Source organism: Macaca nemestrina, chromosome 15 (genome assembly GCF_043159975.1).
Source record: "Macaca nemestrina isolate mMacNem1 chromosome 15, mMacNem.hap1, whole genome shotgun sequence".
In the NCBI taxonomy this organism is placed as follows: domain Eukaryota; kingdom Metazoa; phylum Chordata; class Mammalia; order Primates; family Cercopithecidae; genus Macaca; species Macaca nemestrina.
Genome location: NC_092139.1, coordinates 36,452,002 through 36,477,899, shown reverse-complemented (window position 1 = coordinate 36,477,899; position 25,898 = coordinate 36,452,002). Strand labels below are relative to the sequence as shown.

The following is a 25,898-nucleotide window of genomic DNA, read 5'->3' as shown; positions in this document are numbered from 1 at the left end:
CTGAGAACTCAAGCTGGTTCACTGGCAGTCCGAAAACAGAAAAGAGCCCTAGCCAGTCCCTCATCCCTAAGGGCAAGGACAGCCAGGTATCCCTTCTCTAGGGCTTCAGGATCCCACCGAAGAGCTGCGTCCGCGGGGACCGTCAGTTCCCCAAAGAGTAAAGAATCAGACCGTGGAAGGAAACAGAGAAAAAGGAAGAGGGAAATCCCAGTGAAGTCCCCGTATGGGCCACCAAGATGCCAGGCGAGGTGTCAGAGCTCCGGAACCGGGGAGTGGTTGGCTCCCGGGTGGTAAAATAACTTAACAACAGTATATGTCTGAAAAGGAAAGTTTTATTAAATGGAAAGGACGCTGCAGCAGAGCGCAGTGGGCGCTTCAGCAAGAGAGGACTGAGCGCCCTGCGGGGAACTGCAGGGTAATTTGGACCACATTAGTCACTTAGGTCATGGTAAATGGTTACATTTGTCTATATTTTGGTGCCTTGATGTCAGCAAAGGTTGCACAATGGGTCTTAACGTGCACGCATTACGGAAATGTACAGACATTCCAGTTACTTATAAATTCTTGGGAAGAAAGCTTGGCACCAGATGTGGCTTTAGACAATAGAGAAGTGTCATGCTGAATTCCTCAGACAAGGGGCTTTGCCTCCTATTAGTCGGCTTGATGGCCACCAGGTGATCTTTGGTTTCTTCAGTGTGACTTTGTAGACTGTAAAGGCGCAGCGCGCCAGTGAGGCTGGTTAGCCCCAGACGGCCGAGAGGAAGGGCAGAGTCGGCGGTCCCGAGACCTGGGGCGGCCCCTTGGAGGTCAGCCCCGCTCGCTCCTCCCGGCCCTCTCCTCCTCTCGGAGGTCCGAGGCGGGCAGCGGGCTGTGGGCGGGCAGGAGGCTGCGGAGGGGCGGGGGGCAGGAAGGGGCGGGGGGCTCGGCGCATTCGGCAGGAAGAGACCGACCCACCACCCGCCGCGGCCCGCGCGCCCCTTCCACTGAATCCCCGCCATGTGGGGGCTCCTGCTCGCCCTGGCCGCCTTCGCGCCGGCCGTCGGCCCGGCTCTGGGGGCGCCCAGGAACTCGGTGCTGGACCTCGCACAGCCCGCGACCACCAAGGTCCCAGGCTCGATCCCGGCCCGGAACAGCAGCCTGGCACAGCTGCCCGCGGAGACGGCTAACGGTGAGTTCCACGACCGCGGGTCCGCTCCCCCGCAAGCCGACTGCCCGGCTCCCCTGCCCCGTCGGGCGACCCTTCCCTAACATACGCGGGCACACGCACACTCACACCCCCACACACGTACACTCACACTCATCCCACACGCATACTCGCACCCACACGCGCACTCACACTCACATGCACATTCACACACGCATACACGCACGCGCGCGCACACACACACATACACACTCACACTAACAGTGCACACACACACTCACACTCACACTCCCTCAACTCCCTGCTGGGAGCAATGGCTGCTGACTCGGCAGCCCCGGTTCCCTGCCAGACCTAGTCAGCAGTCCCAGGACAGGCGCCAGTGGGATGCTGCCTCTTCCAAGCCCCAAAACTTCCCTTTTCACCAAAGACGAAACAGGCCAGAACCGGCAGGAGGGGAGACAGAGGGGTAAAAGCTCTCAAGGTGTAGAGCAAGACTGTGTAGGAGAGAGTTTGAAGGCGAGGGCTGGAGAGAAAGAACAAAAGGAAAGAAGGGAGAGCCCCTCGCTGAGGCTGCCGGGAGGATGGGGCAGAGCCGGAGAGGAAGGCAGCCTGACTTCCCAGCTTTCCAGATGTGGAATAGGAGTGGAGGAGCGCAAGCGGATGGCACTCAGGGGCTTCTAGAGGAGGCAAGTGGAAGTGGGCCTTGAAGGGTGATGTCAGGAGAGTCTGGAGAGAGAGAGAGAGAGAGAGAGAGAGAGAGAGAGAGAGAGAGACCGACAGACAGACCGACAGACAGACCGACAGACAGACCGAGGAGGAAGCGGCGGGCAAAGGCACAGGGGCACCAGATGCAGAAATGAGCAGCCTGTTCTGGAGGCAGCTGTGGAGCTTCGATGGGTACCCCCAACGCCTGCCCTGTGCAGAGCCTTGTGCTGAAGGGCAGGCGGGCAGGCTGGTGGGCAGGTGGGCAGGCCCAGCCCTGAAAACCTCAGCACCCAGGCAGACATGGATTCCAGGACAGGCCATCTGAACCCAGAGGGCAGACACAACAATGGAAGCGGCACAGGGGTTTTGGGGCACGATGCTGAGTCTGGAGCTAAGAAAGCCTCCTTGGAAAGGCATCTGGGCTGAGATGCAAACGAAGAATGGGAATTAGGTGAAAAAAATCAGAGGCGAGGGGTAGCATTACAGGGGAGGGGATAGCTAGTGCAGAGACCTGGAGGTAAACTGGCAGACTCAGCTCTTTGGAGCAACTACTAAACAGTTTCTAGAGGCTGGGTGCAGCTCTCCATTGGATTAGAGGTTCAGAGGGAGGCTGGCCAAGCATGTAGTCACATCAGGGAGGAGAAGGAGGAGCCAAGGAAGTGACTGGAGAGGCAGGTTGGGGTCAGATTGCAGGCCTTTGATGTCATGTGAAGGCTGTTAGATCCTGGCCGTGTGGCCTGCTGTGGGCTCTCATGTCTTCTTGGGCTGGCGGATCTTTCCATCCGGGGTTTCACCATTCTTCCTTTCCCCATGCTGTGCCTCTCGGACCCCAAGGGACCTCAGAACAGCATGTCCGGATTCGAATCATCAAGAAGAAAAAGGTCATTATGAAGAAGCGGAAGAAGCTAACTCGCCCCACCCCCCTGGTGACTGCCAGGCCCCTTGTGACCCCCACTCCAGCAGGGACCCTCAACCCCGCTGAGAAACAAGAAACAGGTACTTCCTCTCCAGGGGCCCAGCCCAGACTTGCAGCCCCTAGGGCACTTTACCAACACAGCTCTTGGTCTCGTGGGCACCAGCATGCCCCTTGCTTGCCTAGCACAGGAGCAAGCTTAGGCTCAGCTTCCCATCTTCCCTGGCTACCCTCCCTCTGGTCCTGTCTCACTGCTCTATCCCCGCCCCAGGCTGTCCTCCTTTGGGTCTAGAGTCCCTGCGAGTTTCAGATAGCCGGCTTGAGGCATCCAGCAGCCAGTCCTTTGGTCTTGGACCACACCGAGGACGGCTCAACATTCAGGTCAGTAATCCTGGCTCAGTGTCATGGTCTCAGGGTAGGGAAGGCAGCCCCTGGGAGCGTCTCTCCTGCCTCCTGTCTGTCCTGGCCTGCCCCACTCTGTCCACCTGAGCCTGACCACCATGTCCTGTGTCTGTAGTCAGGCCTGGAGGATGGCGATCTATATGATGGAGCCTGGTGTGCTGAGGAGCAGGACACTGATCCGTGGTTTCAGGTGGACGCTGGGCACCCCACCCGCTTCTCGGGTGTTATCACACAGGGCAGGAACTCTGTCTGGAGGTGAGGCAGACTAACCCTAGGTCAGGAGGTCACAGAAGGACTGGGGTGGGAGTCCTGGGGGCACTGATGATCTCTCTCCACCTCTCCTGCCAGGTATGACTGGGTCACATCATACAAGGTCCAGTTTAGCAATGACAGTCGGACCTGGTGGGGAAGTAGGAACCACAGCAGTGGGATGGATGCGGTGAGTGGCCCCACTGTGACTGGACCCTCCATCCTGGGAGTTGGGCACCCAGTCCAGGCTAGGCTGAGGCTCTTCTGAGGACAAGGAATAGATGCCTGCTTGGGCTTCCAGGAGGGTGGGGCTTGTTGTCAGGAGGGTGGCACACAGCAGGCACCATTGGGAGCCAGCTGCTTTAGGACATGCCCACATCCTCCCCAGATAATGCCACCACAGGGTGGGTGCTACTTCATGGTACAGCTTCCTCCTGGCATGCCCCTTCTGGCGCAGGGCCACTCGTCCACATCACTTCTTGCCTCCTCGTGGTTCTGACTTCCGTGTCTCATGGACCTCTTTTTACCCCAGGCTACAATGTGGAGTCCTGGCCAGCTCTAGGATTGGTTTCCCCTGAGTCACGTGGCCAAACTGGTCTAATGAACTGTGTCCAACCCAGAGAGCAGAGCTGCCTAGAGCTGCCCATTGGCAGGGGCTGTGGGCCGGGGTCTGTGATGCACAGTACAAGTCTCTAGCTGAGCCCACTAAGGTGGGGAGACAGTGAGCTTGGAGGCCTGAGCTCGTTCCCTGGGTCCTGGGTCAGGCTTCTGGGGTTTGAGCAGCCACAACAGAGAACTTGGCTGCCCCCAGGTATTTCCTGCCAATTCAGACCCAGAAACTCCAGTGCTGAACCTCCTGCCGGAGCCCCAGGTGGCCCGCTTCATTCGCCTGCTGCCCCAGACCTGGCTCCAGGGAGGCACACCTTGCCTCCGGGCAGAGATCCTGGCCTGCCCAGTCTCAGGTGGGCAGTCAGGCCAGGGCTGGTTGGGCAGGGCCTGGATGCAGGGTGCATCCTTCACTGTGGACATACCCTTTACCATAAACTCAACCTCCACCAGACCCCAATGACCTATTCCTTGAGGCCTCTGCACCGGGATCCTCTGACCCTCTAGACTTTCGGCATCACAATTACAAGGCCATGAGGAAGGTCAGATATAACCCCTATGACCTGGGAAGGAGGACCCACCCATCTCATGTCCCCTTCCCACCGGGGCATAACCTGCTGTGACTGTGCTTGTTTGCCCCCGCCGCCTCCTGATGTCTCAACCTTCTCTCCTGTGGACCCCTAAGCTCTGTCCCACTTTCCCTTATTATGGTGCCTCCCCTGTCCTGCCCCTTCCTCCCGGCTCTGCTGCCGCTCCCCTCCTGTGCCATGATGGGATGCCCCCTCTGTGCCTTCGCTGACTTTTTAAGTCTTTCCATGGCACACGTGATCTGCCCTGGGCGTACCCCTCCCATGCCTCATGCCATGCTACACTGTGCCCGCCAGCTGATGAAGCAGGTCCACGAGCAATGCCCCAACATCACCCGCATCTACAGCATCGGGAAGAGCTACCAGGGCCTGAAGCTGTATGTGATGGAAATGTCGGACCAGCCTGGGGAGCATGAGCTGGGTACTGGCAAGGGGAGTGGGGAGAGGTAGGCACAGGGCAGGGCCCCAGGCATGAGCCCGCTGCAAGCCCCCATGTGTCCCCAGGGGAGCCTGAGGTACGCTACGTGGCCGGCATGCATGGGAATGAGGCCCTGGGGCGGGAGTTGCTTCTGCTCCTGATGCAGTTCCTGTGCCATGAGTTCCTGCGAGGGAACCCACGGGTGACCCGGCTGCTCACTGAGATGCGCATTCACCTGCTGCCCTCCATGAACCCTGATGGCTATGAGATTGCCTACCACCGGGTAGGCCACCCAGCACGAGGGTCACTCTGTCCTTCTGCCCTGGTGCCTGGACCTGCTCGGCTTGAACAAGCCCCTTCCCTGGCAGGGCTCAGAGCTGGTGGGCTGGGCCGAGGGCCGCTGGAACAACCAGAGCATTGACCTTAACCATAATTTTGCTGACCTCAACACACCACTGTGGGAAGCACAGGACGATGGGAAGGTGCCCCACATCGTCCCCAACCATCACCTCCCATTGCCTACTTACTACACCCTGCCCAATGCCACCGTGAGTATTCTTAAGGCAGCAGTGGAGGGCTGTGGGGTGTGGACCTTGTCTCTGTCTCCTGCCCCTCCTGACCTGCCCCATCCAGGTGGCTCCTGAAACACGGGCAGTAATCAAGTGGATGAAGCGGATCCCCTTTGTGCTAAGTGCCAACCTCCACGGCGGGGAGCTCGTGGTGTCCTACCCATTCGACATGACTCGCACCCCGTGGGCTGCCCGCGAACTCACACCCACACCAGATGATGCTGTGTTTCGCTGGCTCAGCACTGTCTATGCTGGCAGTAATCTGGCCATGCAGGACACCAGCCGCCGACCCTGCCACAGCCAGGACTTCTCCGTGCACGGCAACATCATCAACGGGGCTGACTGGCACACAGTCCCCGGGAGTATGTGCCTGAGGGTGGAGTTAGCCCTGGCCCCGTAGCCCCTGCCCGGATAAGACAGCCTGCGGTTGCGTACAGTGCTGGCATCAGTTCCCACCCTGAAGTGTCCCTCAGAGAAGGGAGGGTAGTGGGAAGATGGGACTGCATCCTGCCTGCTTAGGCACCAGTGTCTGTGGTACCCTTAGGCATGAATGACTTCAGCTACCTACACACCAACTGCTTTGAGGTCACTGTGGAGCTGTCCTGTGACAAGTTCCCTCATGAGAATGAACTGCCCCAGGAGTGGGAGAACAACAAAGACGCCCTCCTCACCTACCTGGAGCAGGTCGGCTCTGCGTCCCAGTCCCCAGCCTGCCTGAATCACCCCTGCTGTCCATTTAGCCTACAGCTCCTACCAGGGGTTGTTCTAAGGTCCAGCTGAGCATTCAGACTCACAAGATGCCATGGGCCATGCTTGGTATCAGATTGTCTTGGAAGCACACGGGACAGGAAGTGCAGTTGGCTGGCAGCGTGGCACCGTGTTAGAGCCGGTGGGAGGAGCCTCCATTGCAGTCTAGGTGGTGGTCCATGGCGCTGCCCCAGAGCTGTCCTCAGGAGAGACTCATGTGAGGCAGGTGCAGGAGCTGTCCTGGCATAGAAGCTTCATGTTCCATGGAGCTCATAACCCTTGTAATGGCTCCATAAGCAGAGCTTCCAAAGCTTCTACCAAAGACAAGCCTAATAACCTGGGAAAGCCTAAGGATAGATAAGCCTTCTTACCAGGTATTTATCGTTTTCTTAGTCCAGATGTGATTTATCAATCAAGATTTCTTTTTTTTTTCCCAGAAGTATTGTCACCTAGGCACATAGTAGACCTACCACTTTGATCAGGTTTGCAGGGCAACAGAGCCAGCAAGTTAACTAAATGTCACGTTCTCCTGCAGAAGGGGAAGGGCTCTGATAACCTTTTCCCACACAGGTGCGCATGGGCATTGCAGGAGTGGTGCGGGACAAGGACACGGAGCTTGGGATTGCTGATGCTGTCATTGCCGTGGATGGGATTAACCATGATGTGACAACGGGTGTGTTTGACTGGGAGGGCAAGGGAAGGGGCTGGAGGGCTGGAGGCCCAGGAAGAAGCAAAGGATCATTGATTGGGTCCTGATCATGTCCTTCACTCTCCTCAGCGTGGGGCGGGGATTATTGGCGTCTGCTGACCCCAGGGGACTACATGGTGACTGCCAGTGCCGAGGGCTACCATTCAGTGACACGGAACTGTCGGGTCACCTTTGAAGAGGGCCCCTTCCCCTGCAATTTCGTGCTCACCAAGACTCCCAAACAGAGACTGCGCGAGCTGCTGGCAGCTGGGGCCAAGGTGCCCCCAGACCTTCGCAGGCGCCTGGAGCGGCTAAGGGGACAGAAGGATTGATACCTGCGGTTTAAGAGCCCTAGGGCAGGCTGGACCTGTCAAGACGGGAAGGGGAAGAGTAGAGAGGGAGGGACAAAGTGAGGAAAAGGTGCTCATTAAAGCTACCGGGCACCTTAGCTCATCTTCGTGTTGTCTCTATGCCCCAGGTCCTCCCCCTGGGATGGGCCTCAGTTCCTATTCTGCACACTTGCACACTCTCATCCATTGGCTTCTGGACACATTGTGTGAAAAGAGGATCCCACCTGGGCTCTTCTTGAACCAAGGACCTGGCAGAGCAACTCATTTCTGCTGATCAGCTTCTGCTACAGGTACCATTACGGTGCTGCCAGGCATTCTGTAAGCGCCTGCTCATTGCCAGGTGTGCAAGGAATCAGGATCAGCAGTGCCTGCACTCAAACTCCTGGGGCTCCTAGTCAAGGGAAAGGACAGTTCAGTATATTATGAGGCATGCTAGGGTGGAGGCCCGGTGCCGTGGGAGTGCAGGGGAGCTGCACACGTGAAATACAGCACTGCAGATCAACAGGACTCGGCAGTGAAGGATGCAGTAGAGGTAGTGGCTCTAGAAGTTCAGGCGGGAGTTGGGCAGGGTGTGGAGTATGGATAGGGATGGCTCCAAGGAGGAGGGTCGGCCAAAGGTGGGTCAGCTGAGAACATTTGAATTTGCTTCAGCCATTCTCAGACTATTCATAGCTGATAGGCTTTGATGAGTTTCTATCAGACTGAAGGGGAAGTTGTGTATCAGTCTGTGTCTTGCCAGGTAAACGACCCATTCTAGGCATTTAATGTGGAGGGAAATTTAATGCTGGAAATTGGATAGGAAGGTGTTGGAAGAGCTGAATGAGGCCGGGTGTGGTGGCTCACGCCTATAATCCCAGCACTTTGGGAGGCTGAGGTGGGAGGATTGCTTGAGCCCAGGAGTTTGAGACCAGCCTGGATAACATAGCAAGACCCCACCTCTACAAAAATAAAAAACAAGAAACATAGCCAGGTGTAGTGGCGCATGGCTGAGGGAGGCTGAGGTGGGAGGATCACTGGAGCCTGGGAGATGGAGGCTGCAGAGGCAGCAGTGAGCCATGATGGCACCATTGTACTCCAACCTGGGTGGCAATAAAATAAACAAAAAAGAGCTAGATGAAAAAAAGGAAGGGAATTTTACCCAGAAATCAGGATAGCACCCTTGGTCTGGTGTTTATAACCTGTATTTGCTGATGGTGCTGGAGCTTATAATCACTTGTGACTACTTGCAACCACAAGCAATCACCTGCCATGGCTAGAGCCAGAAACAGGATAATTTCTCATTTCCTCCCACTTTCTAGTCCCTGACCTATGAAGTCCACTGACAAAGTCTAATAGTAACTCAGCTGGCAAGGAAGCCTACAAAATGTAGCCTCCCAACTCCCTTGTCATTCAGAGTAGAGCTTCCAGGGACAGGAATGGGGCAAATACTAATAGGCAAAATCCGGCATAAAGACATCACGCAGCCTTTTGCCATGTAAGTTCTGCCTACTACTTGGCTCTCGCGCTGTTTCTTGAGATGTCTGTGTCTCTGTCTCTCGCACACATAGTGAGTATCCATTAATCACCATGAAGGATCTAGTGCCAAATTTCCCTGCACCTTTTTTCCTTACCTTCACTTATAGAGTGTCATTTTTCAAAAACAGATTTTTTAATTCATTGAAGTTTATCATATATAATGAAAAGTGCATATACGTTCACAGCCATATAAATGTACACAGACAGAGCACACTCAGGCACCCATAACCCAGGTTTAAAAATCTCCAATACTACCAGTACTCCAAAATTCTCCCCATGTGTACCCTTCCAGTCAATACCCACGTCTGTCAAGGGTAACCACTATCCTCACATCTAACATCATAGTTTAACTTTGCCTGCTTTTTTGTCTAGGATTTCTTGTTACTGTACTCTTGAGTTTGTTCTACAGTTGCTTGGATTCTATTTTGGTTTCACTGGATATGACTTATTAAGTGTAGATGATAGAATCCACTCTAAATCGCATTCTAAATAAGCAGAAAGGGATTGATTAAAGGGTCTTAGGAAGGTCACACACTCTCCAGGAAGGCTGGAAACCAGACTTGGATGCTCCATAACCAGAAATGTTATAGTCAATGTCAACAAAGGCAATAGGGAGTCCCCAACCATGTATGTCATGGGAATATTCCTAGAGAAATAATCATTTTCAACATTGCTTTATATTTGGCAGCTAAGATACTGGGGACTAAATGCCAGAACATTTCATATTTGTACCAAAGAAACCATACAGCTCCATTACCGTGACTGCCAGAAAATCTGATCTCCCTGAATGTGGTTGCCACCTCCTTTTGCCCATTCTTAGCGTCAAGTCTAGGGCCAGTGCATCTGTTTGACAGGACCTAGGTTACACGAGGAATGCCAGATAGAAAAGAAGCTGGGATATTTAGGTTTTAGCTTTCCAGCCTCTACATTATAGGAAGTCAAGCCAAAGAAAGGTTAAAATGAAGATGTTAAATGGGCCAGTCTCTCTTTCTTTCTTTCTTTCTTTCTTTCTTTCTTTCTTTCTTTCTTTCTTTCTTTCTTTCTTTCTTTCTTTCTTTCTTTCTTTCTTTCTTTCTTTCTTTTCTTTCTTTCTCTCTTTCCTTCCTTCCTTCCTTCCTTCCTTCCTTCCTTCCTTCCTTCCTTCCTTCCTTCCTTCCTTCCTTCTCTCTCTCTCTTTCTTTCTTCCTTTCCTTTCCTCTCCTCTCCTTTCTTTTCTTTTTTTCCCTCTCTCTCTCTCTCTCTTTGTTTCTCTTCTTTCTCTTCTTTTTTCTTTTTCCGAGAGAGTCTAGCTCTGTCACCTAGGCTGGAGCGCAGTGGCATAATCTCAGCTCACTGCAACCTCCACCTCCCGGGTTCAGGCAATTCTCCTGTCTCAGCCTCCAGAGTAGCTGGGATTACAGGTGTGTGCTACCACGCCCAGCTAATTTTTGTATTTTTAGTGGATACAGGGTTTCACCATGTTGGCCAGGCTGAACCCCTGACCTCAGGTGATCTTGCCCACATCGGCTTCCCAAAGTGCTGGGATTACAGGCGTGAGCCACCATGCCTGGCTGGTCAGCCTGTATCATCTGAAATATTGTAGAATACCCATGAGTAGGATCACAGTATTGGACAACTTTAGGGAATACTGTTTGTAAAATGAACAGAAAATTTTATATTGGTCAGTCTGTTACATGTGACACATAATTTTTAAAATGAACCAAGAATTTTACATCAGTCAACTTGTTAATTGTCATACAAATAATTTTTTAAGTACAATAAACATCATATCAAAAATCAAGGAAATGAGGCAGCAGTAACAAATAGGAGATCTAGACCTACAAAAATTTAATAAATTTGATTCACCAGTTACAGATTATAAAATAACTATGTTCACATTTTGTAAAATAAAAGTCATACAAGATGCCTCCTCAGATTAGGGGGGAAAAAAAGCATTAAAATGAGCTATTTGGGTCAGGCGCTGTGGCTTGCGCCTGTAATCTCAGCACTTTGGGAGGTTGAGGCAGGCAGATCACCTGAGGTCAGGAGTTCGAGACCAGCCTGGCTAACATGGTGAAACCCAGTCTCTACTAAAAATACAAAAATTAACCAGGTGTGGTGGCAGGTGCCTGTAATCCAAGCTACTCATGAGGCTGAGGCAGGATAATTGCTTGAACCCTGGAGGTGGAGTTTGCAAGTCAGCCTGGGTGACAGAGCGAGACTCCTGTCTCAAAAAATATGTATCTGTATTTATATCTATATATCTATATCTATATAACCTAACAATTTCTACAAATAAAAATATAATAACCTAAACTAAAAACTGAATGGGTGTGTATAATAGTGGGTTAGGCAGTTAAAGAGAGAATTAGAGAATATCCTTTCTGGGAAATGGACAGAGAGATATAGAGGAAAATGTGGGAAGAGATAAAAGATATTGAAGAGATGGTAAGAGACATGGAAGAAAAACTGACAAGTGAAGAGAGGAAGAATGGTGAAAGGCAGCTTTTTTTTTTTTTTTTTTTTTTTGAGACAGGGTCTCACTCTGTCACCCAGAGTGCAGTCATCAAAGCTCACTGCAACCTGGACCTCCTGGACTCAAGCATCCTCCCACCTCACCCTCCTGAGTAGCTGGGTCTGCAGGCATGCACCACCATGCCCAGCTAAGTTTTGTACTTTTTGTAGAGATGGGGTCTCGCTATGTTGCACAGGCTGGTCTCAAACTCCTGGGTTCAAGTGGTCTTCCTGCTTCAGCCTCTCAAAGTGTTGAGATTACAGGCATTAGCCACCACCAAACTCAAGAGCAATTTTTTTTTTTTTTTTTTTGAGACAGAGTCTTGCTCTGTCACACAGGATGGAGTCCAGTGGTGTGATCACTGCCCATTGCATGCAGCCTCAACCTCCTGGACTCAAGTGATCCTTCTACCTCAGCCTCCCAAACAGTTGGGACTGCAGGCATGTACCACCATGCCCAGCTAATTTTTGCATTTTTTGTAGAGACAGTGTTTTGCCATGTTTCCCAGGCTAGTCTTGAAATCCTGAGTTCAAGGGATCCTCCCACCGCGGCCTCCTAAAGTGCTGGCATTACAGGCGTGAGCCACCATGCCCAGTCCAAGAGCAATTTTTGAAGAGACGCTATCAGAATTTTCAGAACTGATGAAAGACACCAATTCACAGGTACATGAATCTTGACAAACCCCAAGAAGAATAAATAACCCAATATAATAATGGGTAAAAGATGTGAACATGCGTTTCACAAGAGAAACAGTTCAGCATGACTGAAATGGCATGTGAGCTCGCCAAGTGATGTCCAAGCTCTGGATTCTCCTCATTTACAGCTAAGACATTTCTATGGCCAGAAATTTCCATGGGTTGTTGCTAGTTTTCCAGGTGGCCCCGCCCTCTCTTGCCTTCAAAAATTTGTAGAGTGTCATGAGAAGAGGTTCACTCTGCTGGAACTCTTTCAGCAGTGAGTTTAGCCCTGCCTGACCTAAGCAAGCTTCCTTTTGGATAAAGGGAATTTGGGGCATCATATACATTTTTTTCAACTCTTTGCCTGGAAGTTTCCTCCAGTAAACCCTTAACCTGTGTCTGTACCACATGTCGTTAGAGGTATTTGCTCTTGCATTCCATTTGACATGTAAGGTATGAGAAGATGGAGAACACTTCAGCATAATCTAGTAACATTGAAGACACATATGCCCAATTCTTAGATATATAATGTATACCATAGAGAAACTCTTGCACATGTATAAAAGATACATGTACATGAATGCTCATAGCAGTTTTGTTTGAAAGAGATTCAAATTGGAACAAATCCAAATGTCCACTAAAAATAAAATGAAGAGGCCAGGTATGGTGGCTCACACTTTTAATCCCAGCACTTCAGGAGGCTGAGGTGGGTGGATTGAGCTCAGGAGTTCAAGATCAGTGTGGGGAACATGGAAAAATGCTATCTCTACAAAAAATACAAATATTAGCCAGGCATGGAGGCACCTACCTGTGGCCCTAGCTGCGTGGGAGGAGGAGCTGGGAGGATCACAAGCCCAGCAGGAGGTTGAGGGTGCAGTGAGAAGTGATCACGCCACTGCACTCCAGCCTGGGCAACACAGTGAGACCCTGTCTCAAAAAAAAAAAAAAAAAAAAAGGAGAAAAGAATGAAGAATAAAATATGATACATTTATGCAATTGAATTATACAAGAATGAAAATAAGTAAACTAGTACACACAACATAGATGACTCTTGCAAAAACAATTCTGAGTAAATAAGCAAAATGCAAAAGGAAAAGAATTATATTTTTTAGTGATGCATGAATGATAAAAAGATAAAGAACAGCTGGGCATAGTGGCGCACATCTGTAATCCTAGCAGTGAGGGAGGCCAAGGCGAGAAGATTGCATGAGCGCAAGAGTTCAAGATCAGCCTGCGCAACACAGTGAGACCTGGTCTCTAAAAATCAAAATTCAAAAATTAGTTGGTTGTGGTGGCGGGTGCCTGTGGTTCAACTTACTTGAGGGGCTGAGGCAGGAGGATCACTTGTACCCAGGAGGTTGAAGCTGTAGTGAGCAGGAATTACACCACTGCATCCCATCCTGGCCAACAGAGTGAGATCCTGTCTTAAAAACAAAGAAACAAATAAACAAACAAAAATAAATAAATAAAAAAGAGCAAGGACGTGATTACCATAAAATTTAGAATTGTGATTGATGCTATGGGGGAGCAATGAGGCAACATTCAGGGAGAAGAACATAGGGAGCTTCTGGAATGCTCACAATATGTTTTTCCACTACCTGGGTGAGAGTACATGGGTGTTCACTTAAAAATATGTTCACGCCAGGTGTGGTGGCTCAAGCTTGTAATACCAGCACTTTGGGATGCTGAAGTGAGCAGATCACCTGAGGTCAGGAGTTCGAGACCAACCAACCTAACCAACGTGGTGAAACCCCTCTCTACTAAAAATACAAAAAAAAAAAAAAAAAAAAAGCTAGGCATGGTGGTGGGTGCCTATAATCCCAGCTACTTGGGAGGCTGAGGTAGGAGGTTGAACCAAGGAGGCAGAGGTTGCAGTGAGCTGAGATCATGCCATTGCACTCCAGCCTGGGCATCAAGAACAAAACTCCTCCTCAAAAAAATAAAAAAATATATATATGTTCAGCTTTGTGTGAACATGTTATGTATTTTTAAAAATTATCAATTTTCAGCTGGGCACGGTGGCTCACACCTGTAATCCCAGCACTTGGGGAGGCCAAGGCGGGCGGATCACAAGGTCAGGAGATTGAAACCATCCTGGCCAACATGGTGAAACCTTGTCTCTACTAAAAATACAAAATTAGCCAGGTGTGGTGGCATGTGTCTGTAGTCCCAGCTACTCGGAGGCTGAGGCAGAAGAATCGCTTGAACCCGGAAGGTGGAGTTTGCAGTGAGCTGTGATCACGCCACTTTGGGCTAGGTGCGGTGGCTCACACCTGTAATCCCAGCACTTTGGGAGGCCAAGACGGGTGGATCACGAGGTCAGGAGATCGAGACCATCCTGGCTAACACGGTGAAACCCCGTCTCTACTAAAAAAATACAAAAAACCAGCCGGGCGTGGTGGCGGGCGCCTGTAGTCCCAGCTACTTGGGAGGCTGATGCAGGAGAATGGCATAAACTTGGAAGGCGGAGCTTGCAGTGAGCTGAGATCCGGCCACTGCACTCCAGCCTGGGCGACAGAGTGAGACTCTGTCTCAAAAAAAATAAAAAAATAAAAAGCACAAAGGGGCAGGAAGAAATGGAACTAAATGGGAGAAAACTAATTGAAATTAAGTTATGTTGGTATTAATTGAAATTAAGTTGGCATTAATCCAACCTAGATGTTAAAAGTTAAGATGTTATTGTAATCCCCAGCACAACCACCAAGAAAACAACAACTCAAAAAATATATAGGAAAGGAAGAACAGGGGAATTAAAACGATACAGTGGAAAATATTTATTTAACACAGAAGGGCAGCAATGGAAGAAGAATAACAAAAAAAAAGACAGAAAACAAACAGCAAAATGGCAGATGTAAATCTTACCTCATCAGTTTAAATGTAAGTGGGTTAACCCTTGTCCAGGCATGGTGGCTCACGCCTGTGATCCCAGCACTTTGGGAAGCCGAGGCAGGCGAATCATGAGGTCAAGAGATTGAGACTATCCTGGCCAATATGGTGAAACCCCGTCTGTACTAAAAACACAAAAATTAGCTGGGCGTGGTGGCACGCACCTGTAGTCCCAGCTACTCAGGAGTCTGAGGCAAGAGAATTGCTTGAACCCGGAAGGCGGAGGTTGCAGTGAGCCAAGATGGCACCACTGTACTCCATCCAGCCTGGCAACAGAGCGAGACTCTGTCTCAAAAACAAACAAACAAACAAACAACAAGCAAACCAGCCCTCTAATTATACAGCAGAGACTGACATAATGGATTAAAAAATATGACTCAACTATTTGTTGGCTAGGCACGGTGACTCACGCCTGAAATCCTAGCACTTTGGGAGGCCAAGGTGAGCGGAGTTCGAGACCAGCATGGGCAACGTGGTGAAACCCTGTCTCTACTAAAGATACAAAAATTAACTGGGGATGGTGGTGCATGCCAGTAGTCCCAGCTACTTGGGGGACTGAGGCAGGAGGATCGCTTGAACCCGGGAGATCGGGGCTGCAGTGAGCTGAGATTGTACCACTGCACTCAAGACTGGGGGACAAAGTGAGATTCTGTCTGAAAAAGAAAAAGAAAAAATGAAATCTATTTGTTATTTTCAACAGACATGCTTCAGATTCGAAGACACAAATAGGTTGAAGGTGAGATGGAAAAAAAAACTATGCAAACAGGAACCAAAAGAGAGCTGAAGTGGCTATAGTTTTGCCCTTCCCAGAGTGTGATGTAAGTGGAATCATAAAGTATGCAATCTATCGAGTCTAGGTTCTTTCAGTTAGCATCATGCATTTCAGAATCATCCATGTTGTGGCGTGTATCAATCATTTGTCCCTTTTATCTCTGAGCAGTATCCCATCTTGTGGACCTATTTACCCATTGAAGGACATTTACGTTGTTTTGGCCATTATGAATAATGCTGCCGTGAACATGTACAGGTTTTTGTGTGAATATACTTTTTATTTTTATTTATTTATTTTTTTTTTGAGATGGAGTCTCGCTCTGTCGCCCGGGCTGGAGTGCAGTGGCCGGATCTCAGCTCACTGCAAGCTCCGCCTCCCAGGTTCACGCCATTCTCCTGCCTCAGCCTCCCGAGTAGCTGGGACTACAGGCGCCCGCCACCTCGCCCGGCTAGTTGTTTTTTTTTTTGTTTTTTTTTTTTTTTTTTTTTTTTGAGACAGAGTCTCGCTCTGCCGCCCAGGCTGGAGTGCAGTGGCGTGATCTTGGCTCACTGCAAGCTCCGCCTCCCGGGTTCACGCCATTCTCCTGCCTCAGCCTCCCGAGTAGCTGGGACTACAGGCGCCCGCCACCTCGCCCGGCTAGTTGTTTTTTGTTTTTTTTTTTTTTTTTTTTTTTTTTTGAGACAGAGTCTCGCTCTGCCGCCCAGGCTGGAGTGCAGTGGCGTGATCTTGGCTCACTGCAAGCTCCGCCTCCCGGGTTCACGCCATTCTCCTGCCTCAGCCTCCCGAGTAGCTGGGACTACGGGCGCCCGCCACCTCGCCCGGCTAGTTTTTTTTTTTTTTGTATTTTTTAGTAGAGACGGGGTTTCACCGTGTCACCCAGGATGGTCTCGATCTCCTGACCTCGTGATCCGCCCGTCTTGGCCTCCCAAAGTGCTGGGATTACAGGCTTGAGCCACCGCGCCCGGCCGCCCGGCTAGTTTTTTGTATTTTTTAGTAGAGACGGGGTTTCACCGTGTTAGCCAGGATGGTCTCCATCTCCTGACCTCCTGATCCGCCCATCTCGGCCTCCCAAAGTGCTGGGATTACAGGCTTGAGCCACCACGCCCGGCCATACTTTTCATTTTTTAGGATAAATACCTAGAGGTAGGATTGCTGGGTCATGTGATAAGTGTATGTGTAACTACAAGAAACTGTTCCTGAGCGGCTGTATTATTTTGAATTCCCACAAGCAATTATGAGAGTTCTTGTTGCTCTGCATTCTCATCAGCATTAGGTATTATTTTTAATTTTAGTTATCAGAATAGGCATGTAATGATTTCTCATTTTGGTTTTAATTTACATTTCCCTTAATGACTAATGATGCTGAATGTCTTTTCATGTGCTTAGTTACCATTCATATATATTCTTTGATGTAATGTCTTTACATCTTTTCCCCATTGTTTAACTTTTTTTTTTTTTTTTTGAGACTGATTTCAATCTTGTTGCCCAGGCTGGAATGCAATGGTACAATCTTGGCTCACTGCAACCTCCGCCTTCCGGGTTCAAGCGATTCTCCTGCCTCAGCCTCCCGAGTAGCTGGGATTATAGGTATGCACCACTATGCCTGGCTAATTTTACATTTTTAGTAGAGACAGGGTTTCTCCATGTTGGTCAGGCTGGTCTTGAACTCCCGACCTCAGGTGATCTGCCCACCTTGGCTTCCCAAAGTGCTGGGATTACAGGTGTGAGCCACTGTGCCTGGACTTTTTTTTTTTTTTTTTTTTTGAGACAGTCTCTGTTGTCCAGGCTGAACAGCAGTGGTGTGGTCTTGGCTCACTGCAACCTCTCCCTCCCGGGTTCAAGACATCCTCCCACCTCAGCCTCCCGAATAGCTGGGACTACAGGCTTGCGCCACCAAGCCTGGCTAATTTTTGTATTTTTTGGTAGAGACAGGATTTCACCATATTGGCCAGCCTGGTCTCAAACTCCTGACCTCAAGTGATTGGCCCACCTCAGCCTCACAAAGTGCTGGGATTACACAGATGAGAAACCACACCTGGCCAACTTTTTATTTGAAATAATTATAGGTTCACAGGAAGTTGTTCACACAGTACAAAGAGATCCATGCGCGTTTAACTATTCCCCCAGTGGTGACATATAGCTCAGTACAATATCGTATGGCTCTAATCATCTTCCTCCCAAATTCATATGTTGTAGTCCTAACCCCAACTTCCTCAGAATGTATGTGGTGATAGGGTCTTTCAAGATGTAATTAAGGTCAAATGAGGTCAAACGGATGGTCCCTCCAATATGACTGGTGTTCTTATAAGAAGAGGAGGTCGGGTACATTAGCTGATGCCTGTAATCCCAGCACTTTGGGAGGCTGAAGTGGGAGTATTGCTTGAGCCACTGCACTCTAGCCTGGGTGACAAAGAGAGGCCCTGTTTCGAAAAAAAGAAAAAAAATAGATTTGGACACAGATACACACAGAGGGAAGACCATATGAGGACACAGAGAGAAGACATCCATCTACAAGCCAAGGAGAGAGGCTTCAGGAGGAATAAAATCTGCTGACCTTGGACTTCCAGACTCCAAGATTGTGAGGAAATATTTTTTTTTTTTTTCTCCAAGACAGAGTCTTGCTCTGTCACCAAGAGTGGAGTACAGTGGCGCAATTTCAGCTCACTGCAACCTCCGCCTCCTGGGTTCAAGCAATTCTCCTGCCTCAGCCTCCCAAGTAGCTGGCATTACAGGCGCCTGCCAACATGCCTGGCTAATTTTTATATTTTTAGTAGAGACGGGGTTTCACCATGTTGATTGGCCAGGCTGGTCTCCAACTCCTGACCTCAGGGGATCCCCCCTCCTTAGCCTCCCAAAGTGTTGGGATTACAGGCGCGAGCCACCGCACCTGGCAGAGAAAATAATTTTGTTGGTTTAAGCTACCCAGTCTGTGGTACTTGGTGTGGCAGCCCTAGCAAACTAATACAAACATCCAAATGAGAAAATTGACATTGGTACATTACAGTCAACTCGATTACAGACCTCGTTCAGTTTTTGGCATTAAAAAAACCCCAAAACCTTGTATCCATTTGTGTGTGTGTGTGTGTGTGGTGTGTGTGTTGTGTTTAGTTTTGTGCAGTTTTATCCTATGTATAGATTTGTGTAACCACCACCACAATCAAGATACACAACTGTTCCCTCACCGCCAAAGAACTCCCTTATGCTACTTTTTTGTATTTGTGTCTGTTGCCTCCCCCATCTCCATTTCTTTCTCTTGGTTACTACTAATTTGTTCTCTCATTTCTATAGTTTTGTCATTTAGAGAATGTTATAGGAATGGAATAATACAGCACATAACCTTTTGAGATGGAGTTTTTTTTCACTAAGCATAATGCCCTTGACATTCATCAAGGTTGCTGCATGCCTCGATAGTTCATATCCTTTTATTGCAGAGTGATATTGCTTTATATGGATGTTCCAGAGCTTGTTCAACCATTCACTCATTAAGGGACATTTGAGTTGTTTCCAGTATTTTGCTATTATAAATAGGGCTAATAGGAACATTCAAGAACAGATTTTTGAATGAACATAAGTTTTCATTTTTCTGGGATAAATGCCCAAGGGTGTGATTGCTGGATCATAGAGTAAGTGTATGTGAGTGTCTGTACCACTTACATTCCCATCAGGAATGTAGGAGAGAGCCAGCTTCTCTGCACACCTGTCACCACTTGGTGTTACCATGACTTGTTATTTTAGCTGTTCATTCCGCACCTATTTTAGCTGTTCTAATAGGTGTGTAGTGAAATAGTGTGACTTTAATTTGCATTTCCCCAATGGCTACGGATGTTGGACATCTTTTCACGTGCTTATTTGTCACCTAAATCTCCTCTTTGGAAAAATATCTGTTTATATCTTTTGCCCATTTTATAATTGGATTGTTTTTATTTTTTTAAACTGCAGAGTTTTGTTTTAAACTGCCCATTGGCCAGGCGCGGTAGCTCAAGCCTGTAATCCCAACACTTTGGGAGGCCGAGACGGGCGCATCACGAGGTCAGGAAATCGAGATCATCCTGGCTAAAACGGTGAAATCCCGTCTCTACTAAAAAATACAAAAAACTAGCCGGGCGAGGTGGCGGGCGCCTGTAGTCCCAGCTACTTAGGAGGCTGAGGCAGGAGAATGGCGTAAACCTGGGAGGCGGAGCTTGCAGTGAGCTGAGATCCGGCCACTGCACTCCAGCCTGGGCGACAGAGCGAGACTCCGTCTCAAAATAAAATAAAATAATAAAATAAAATAAAATAAAATAAACTGCCCATTTAAAAATTGCATTGTTTATTTTCTTACTTTTAAGTTTTGAGTTAGATACAAGTCCTTTGTCTGATATATGATTTGTAAATATTTTCTCCCAATCCGTGGCTTGTCTTTTCATTCTCTCTCCCTCTGTCTTTTTTTTTTTTTTTTTTTTTTTTTTTTTTTGAGACGGAGTCTCACTCTGCTGCCCAGGCTAGAGTGCAGTGGCCGGATCTCAGCTCACTGCAAGCTCTGCCTCCCGGGTTTACGCCATTCTCCTGCCTCAGCCTCCCGAGTAGCTGGGACTACAGGCGCCCGCCACCTCGCCCGGCTAGTTTTTTGTATTTTTTTAGTAGAGACGGGGTTTCACCGTGTTAGCCAGGATGGTCTCGATCTCCCGACCTCGTGATCCGCCCGTCTCGGCCTCCCAAAGTGCTGGGATTACAGGCTTGAGCCACTGCGCCCGGCCCGCCCTTTGTCTCTTAAGGCAAAAAAAGAGACTTGTTTTATTTGAGTGATTGGTCTATATAATTGCTGAGGCCACTGTGTACAGACAAGGAGGGTGGGGGGCGCTTTTTTTCTTTGTCTCTACCTCCTTGGACAGATCCTTGATGAACCTTCTTGGACTGGAGGTGAATACATTTGTATGCTTCCTTGGTCTTAGACCTCAACTTGTGCATGTGTTCCATAAGAATCCATGTATTTTTGAACACGTTCTCTTTCACCTTCAGGTATAGGCTGTGATACATGTGGTGGCCAGTCTTCTTAGATTCCCAGTATCTTCTGAGCTGCTGATGCAGAATTTGCATCCTCCCCATCTAGGGTAACTTCTTTGGCACTTGAGCATTGACAGTATCCTTTCACTTACTTATGCCCATATTCCTGCCCTCCTAGCAGGTCAAGGTGCTTTTCCTGCATGAAGCCCAGGAAAGGACAGTCAGGGGCTTGGGATTATCAGCCCATCTTTGATCAGCTTTCAAATCTGCTGGCAGGTGTCAGCATTGGCGATTGTGTTGGTCTTGCTAGGGTCCAGCCAGACTATCTTTTTGCTACAGTGGAGATTCTTAGAGGCCGGTCTCTTCTTAAGCTTGGACATACAGCTGCTGCTGCAGTGACAAAAGGAAAGAACTTTTTATTCTCTTAAGAGTGTTTTTTTGCAGAGCAGAAGTTTTAAATTTTGAGAAAAATGTATCCATTTTTTCTTTTTTAGATGGTGTTTTTTGTGTCCTATCTGAAAGCTCTTTGACTAACAAAAGATCATGAATATTTTCTCCTAAGTCAAAGAGTTTTATAGTTTTACATATTAATTTAGGTTTATCATATATTTTGAGTTAATTTATATATATATATATGAAATGTTAGTCTAGGTTTTTTTTTTTTTTTTTTTTTCATATGGAAGTCCAGTTGTTCCAGCACCTTTTGTTGAAACGGCTGTTCTTTCTTCATTGAATTATCTTTACATCTTTGTCAAAAATCAGCTGACCATATTTATGTGGGTCTATTTCTAGAATTTTTAGTTTGTTGCATTGGTATGTATTTGTCCTTTTGCCAATACCACAGTGCCTTGACTATGGTAGCTTTATGATACATCTAAAAACCAGGTAGTGTGCACATGCAAAAGAATGCAGCTGGATCCTTACGTTGCACCATATCCAAAAATTAACTCAAAATGGATCAAAACCCTGCACCGAAGAGCTAACACCATAAAATTCCTAGGAGAAGAAAACAGGGAAAAATCTTCATGACGTTGAATTTGTCAATGATTTCTTGGATATGTCACCAAAATACAGTCAACAAAAGAAAAAACAGGTAAGGTGAACCTCATCAAAATTAAAAACTTTTGTGCATCAAAGAAGAGAGTGAAACGACAGCCCACAGAATGGTAGAAAATATTTGCAGAAATAGGCCGGGCGCAGTGGCTCAAGCCTGTAATCCCAGCACTTTGGGAGGCCGAGACGGGCGGATCATGAGGTCAGGAGATCGAGACTATCCTGGCTAACACGGTGAAACCCCGTCTCTACTAAAAAATACAAAAAACTAGCCGGGCGAGGTGGTGGGCGCCCGTAGTCCTAGCTACTTGGGAGGCTGAGGCAGGAGAAGGGCGTGAACCCGGGAGGCGGAGCTTGCAGTGAGCTGAGATCCAACCACTGCACTCCAGCCTGGGCGACAGAGTGAGACTCCGTCTCAAAAAAACAAACAACAACAAAAAAAAATTGCAGAAATTTAAATATCCAGAATATGTAAAGAACTTCTACAATTCAACATCAAAAAAAAAAAAAAAAAAAAAACTAATTCAAAAATGGGCAAGTAACTTTAATAAACATTTATTCAAAGAAGATACATGAATGGCCAATAAGCACATGAAAAAATGCTCAACATCATTAGTCATTAGGGAAATACAAATTGAAATGAGATATCACTTTACACCCTAAATTAGAATAGCTACTATCAATAAAATTAACAATAAAAAGTGTTGGTGGGCTGGGCACAGTGGCTCATGCCTGTAATTTCAGCACTTTGGGAGGCCCAGCCAGGTGGATCACTTGAGGCCAGGAGTTTGACACCAGCCTGGCCAACATGGTGAAACCTCATCTCTACCACAAATACAAAAATTAGTCTGATGTGGTGGCATGTGCCTGCAGCCTCAGCTATTCAGGAGGCTGAGCTAGGAGGATCACTCCAGCCTGGGAGTTCGAATCTAGCCTGGGCAACATAGTGAGACTCCATATCTTTAAAAAAAAAAAAAGTTGTAGGCCGGGCGCGGTGGCTCAAGCCTGTAATCCCAGCACTTTGGGAGGCCGAGACGGGCGGATCACGAGGTCAGGAGATCGAGAGACGATCCCGGCTAACACGGTGAAACCCCGTCTCTACTAAAAAATACAAAAAACTAGCCGGGCGAGGTGGCGGGCGCCTGTAGTCCCAGCTACTCGGGAGGCTGAGGCAGGAGAATGGCGTAAACCCGGGAGGCGGAGCTTGCAGTGAGTTGAGATCCGGCCACAGCACTCCAGCCTGGGTGACAGAGCAAGACTCCGTCTCAAAAAAAAAAAAAAAAAAAAAGTTAAATGGTAAATTTTATCTTATCCATACTTTACCACAATAAAACAATCTGGGAGGCCGGGTGCAGTGGCTCATGCCTGTAATCCCAGCACTTTGGGAGGCTGAGGTGGGTGGATCACCTGAGGTCAGGAGTTCGAGACCAGCCTGGTCAACATGGTGAAACCCTGTCTCTACCAAAAATACAAAAATTAGCTGGGCATGGTGGCGTGCACCTGTAATCCCAGCTACTTGGGAGGCTGAGGCACGAGAGTTGCTTAAACCTGGGAGGTAGAGGTTGTGGTGAGCTGAGATTACACCGTTGCACTCCAGCCAGGGCAACAGAGCAAGACTCTGTCTCAAAAACAAACAAACATACATCAATCTGGGAAACACACACACATACACACACAAATGGGCAGTGTGAATCCCATGACTTTTGCTTTTCAAACTTGTTTTGGCTATTATTGTCTTCTTACCTTTCCATACACATTTTAGATTCAGTTTGTCTATCTCCAAAGAATCTCGCTAGGATTTTGATTGGAATTGCATTAAATCTGTGGGTCAATTTGGGGACAATTGGCATCTTAACTATACTGTGAGGCTGGATGTGGTGGCTCATGCCTGTGGGAGGCTGAGGTGGGCGGATCACGAGGTCAGGAGTTTGAGACCAGCCCGGCCAACACAGTGAAACCCCGTCTCTACTAAAAAATACAAAAATTAGCTGGGCATGGTGGTGTGTGCCTGTAATCCCAGCTACTCGGGAGGCTGAGGCAGGAGAATTGCTTGAACCTGGGAGGCGGAGATTTTGGTGAGCTGAGATCATGCCACTGTACTCCAACCTGGGCAACAGAACAAGACTGTCCCAAAAACAACAACAACAACAACAAAACAAAACTATACTAACTGTGCTTTCCAATCCTTGAACACTGTGTGTTTATTCGCTTATTAGGTCTTCTTCTATCTCTTTCATTGGCGTTTTTGTAGTTTCCAGCATACAGATCCTGCACATCTTATGTTCGATTTATATTGAAGTATTTCATTTTTTGAGCTCTTATCAATGGTATTTTTATGGGCTGAACTATGTCACCCCAATTCATATGCTGAAGTCCTAACCCCCAGTACTTCAGATTGTGACTGTATTTGGAGACAGAATCTTAAAGAAGTAATTAAGTAATTAAGTTCACATGGGTGGGCCCTAATCCAATATGACTAGTGTCCCTTTAAGAAAAGAGAGAGGCGGCCGGGCGCGGTGGCTCAAGCCTGTAATCCCAGCACTTTGGGAGGCCGAGACGGGCGGATCACGAGGCCAGGAGATCGAGAGACGATCCCGGCTAACACGGTGAAACCCCGTCTCTACTAAAAAATACAAAAAAACTAGCCGGGCGAGGTGGCGGGCGCCTGTAGTCCCAGCTACTCGGGAGGCTGAGGCAGGAGAACGGCGTAAACCCGGGAGGCGGAGCTTGCAGTGAGCTGAGATCCGGCCACTGCACTCCAGCCTGGGTGACAGAGCAAGACTCCGTCTCAAAAAAAAAAAAAAAAAAAAAAAAAAGAAAAGAAAAGAGAGAGGCTGGCGCGGTGTCTCACACTTGTAATCCCAGCACTTTGGGAGGCCAAGGTGGGCGGATCCCTTGAGGTCAGGAGTTTGAGACCAGGCTGGCTAACATGGCGAAATCCCATTTTTACTGAAAAAACAAAAATTAGCTGGGGTTGGTGGCGCAAGTCTGTAATTCCAGCTACTCAGGAGGCTAAGGCATGAGAATCACTTGAACCCGGGGAGGTGGAGGTTTCAGTGAGCCGAGACTGCGCCGCTGCATTCCAGCCTGGGCGACAGAGCGAGACTGTCTCAAAAAAAAAAAAAAAAAAGGAAAGGAGAGGAGAGAGACACAAGAGCTTTCTCTGTCCACCATGTGAAAACATAGGGAGAAGGCAGGCACCCGTAGGGCCAGGAGAGAGGCTTTAAGAGAAACCAAATCAGCTGATGCTTTGATCTTTGACCTCTACCCTCTAGAACTGTGAGAAAATAAATCTCTGTCGTTTTAGCCACTTGGTTTGTGGTACTTTTTAATATCAGTCCTAGCAAACAAATGCAGGTGTTATTTTTTTAATTTTGTTTTTAATTGTTCCTTGCTAATATATTGAACTGTAGTTGATTTTTGTATATTGATCTCAAATCCTGTGATCTTGATAAACTTGAATATTAGTTAGGAGCTTCTTTTTTTTTTTTTGATAGCTGTCTCCCTCTATTGCCCAGGCTCTATGCTGCAGTGGCGCAATCCAGCTTACTGCAGCTTCAGACTCCTGGGCTCAAGTGATCCTCCTGCCTCAGCTTCCCAGGTAGCTGGGACCACAGGCACACACCACTATTTCTGGCCATTTTAAACATTTTTTTGTAGAGATGGAGTCTCCCTATGTTGCTCAGGCTGGTCTTGAACTTCTGGCCTCAAGCAATTCTCCTGTCTTGGCCTCCCAAAGTGCTGGGATTACAGGTGTGAGCCACCATGCTTGGCCATGGAGCTGTTTTTTTCCAAAAATATATATATATTCCTTAGGATTTTATGCACAGATGATTATATCATTTGTGAGTCGGAATAATTTTTTTTTTCATTTCAATATTAAGACTTTTCTTTTTCTTGCCTTATCACACTTGCTAGGACTTCCAGTACTATATTAAATGAAAGTTAAGAAACAATGGCTGAAAACTGCTCAAATTTTGTGTAAGCCATATATTTTCAGATCAAAGAAGCACAAACAAGAGTGGTAAGAGTGGGCATCCTTGCCTAATTTTAGGGCAAGTTCCTGATTTTAGGGCAAAAACATTCAGTTTGGGGTTAGCTGTTAGGTTTTCATAGATGCCCTTTCTCATATTGTGGAAG

The 25,898-nt window shown here is 48.2% G+C and overlaps 1 protein-coding gene across 1 annotated transcript; it reads left to right on the top strand.

Moving 5' to 3' along the window:
• Positions 1 to 941: 941 nt before the first annotated feature.
• On the top strand, positions 942 to 7,585 carry LOC105481617 (carboxypeptidase X, M14 family member 1). The gene is made up of 14 exons (XM_011741336.2): positions 942 to 1,168; positions 2,684 to 2,845; positions 3,034 to 3,143; positions 3,280 to 3,419; positions 3,513 to 3,603; positions 4,225 to 4,375; positions 4,473 to 4,561; positions 4,904 to 5,027; positions 5,111 to 5,307; positions 5,393 to 5,572; positions 5,658 to 5,955; positions 6,138 to 6,277; positions 6,911 to 7,013; positions 7,119 to 7,585. Exons 1-14 carry the CDS (start codon positions 997 to 999, stop codon positions 7,358 to 7,360), a joined length of 2,199 nt encoding a protein of 732 aa, XP_011739638.1. The 5' UTR covers positions 942 to 996; the 3' UTR covers positions 7,361 to 7,585.
• Positions 7,586 to 25,898: the final 18,313 nt, after the last annotated feature.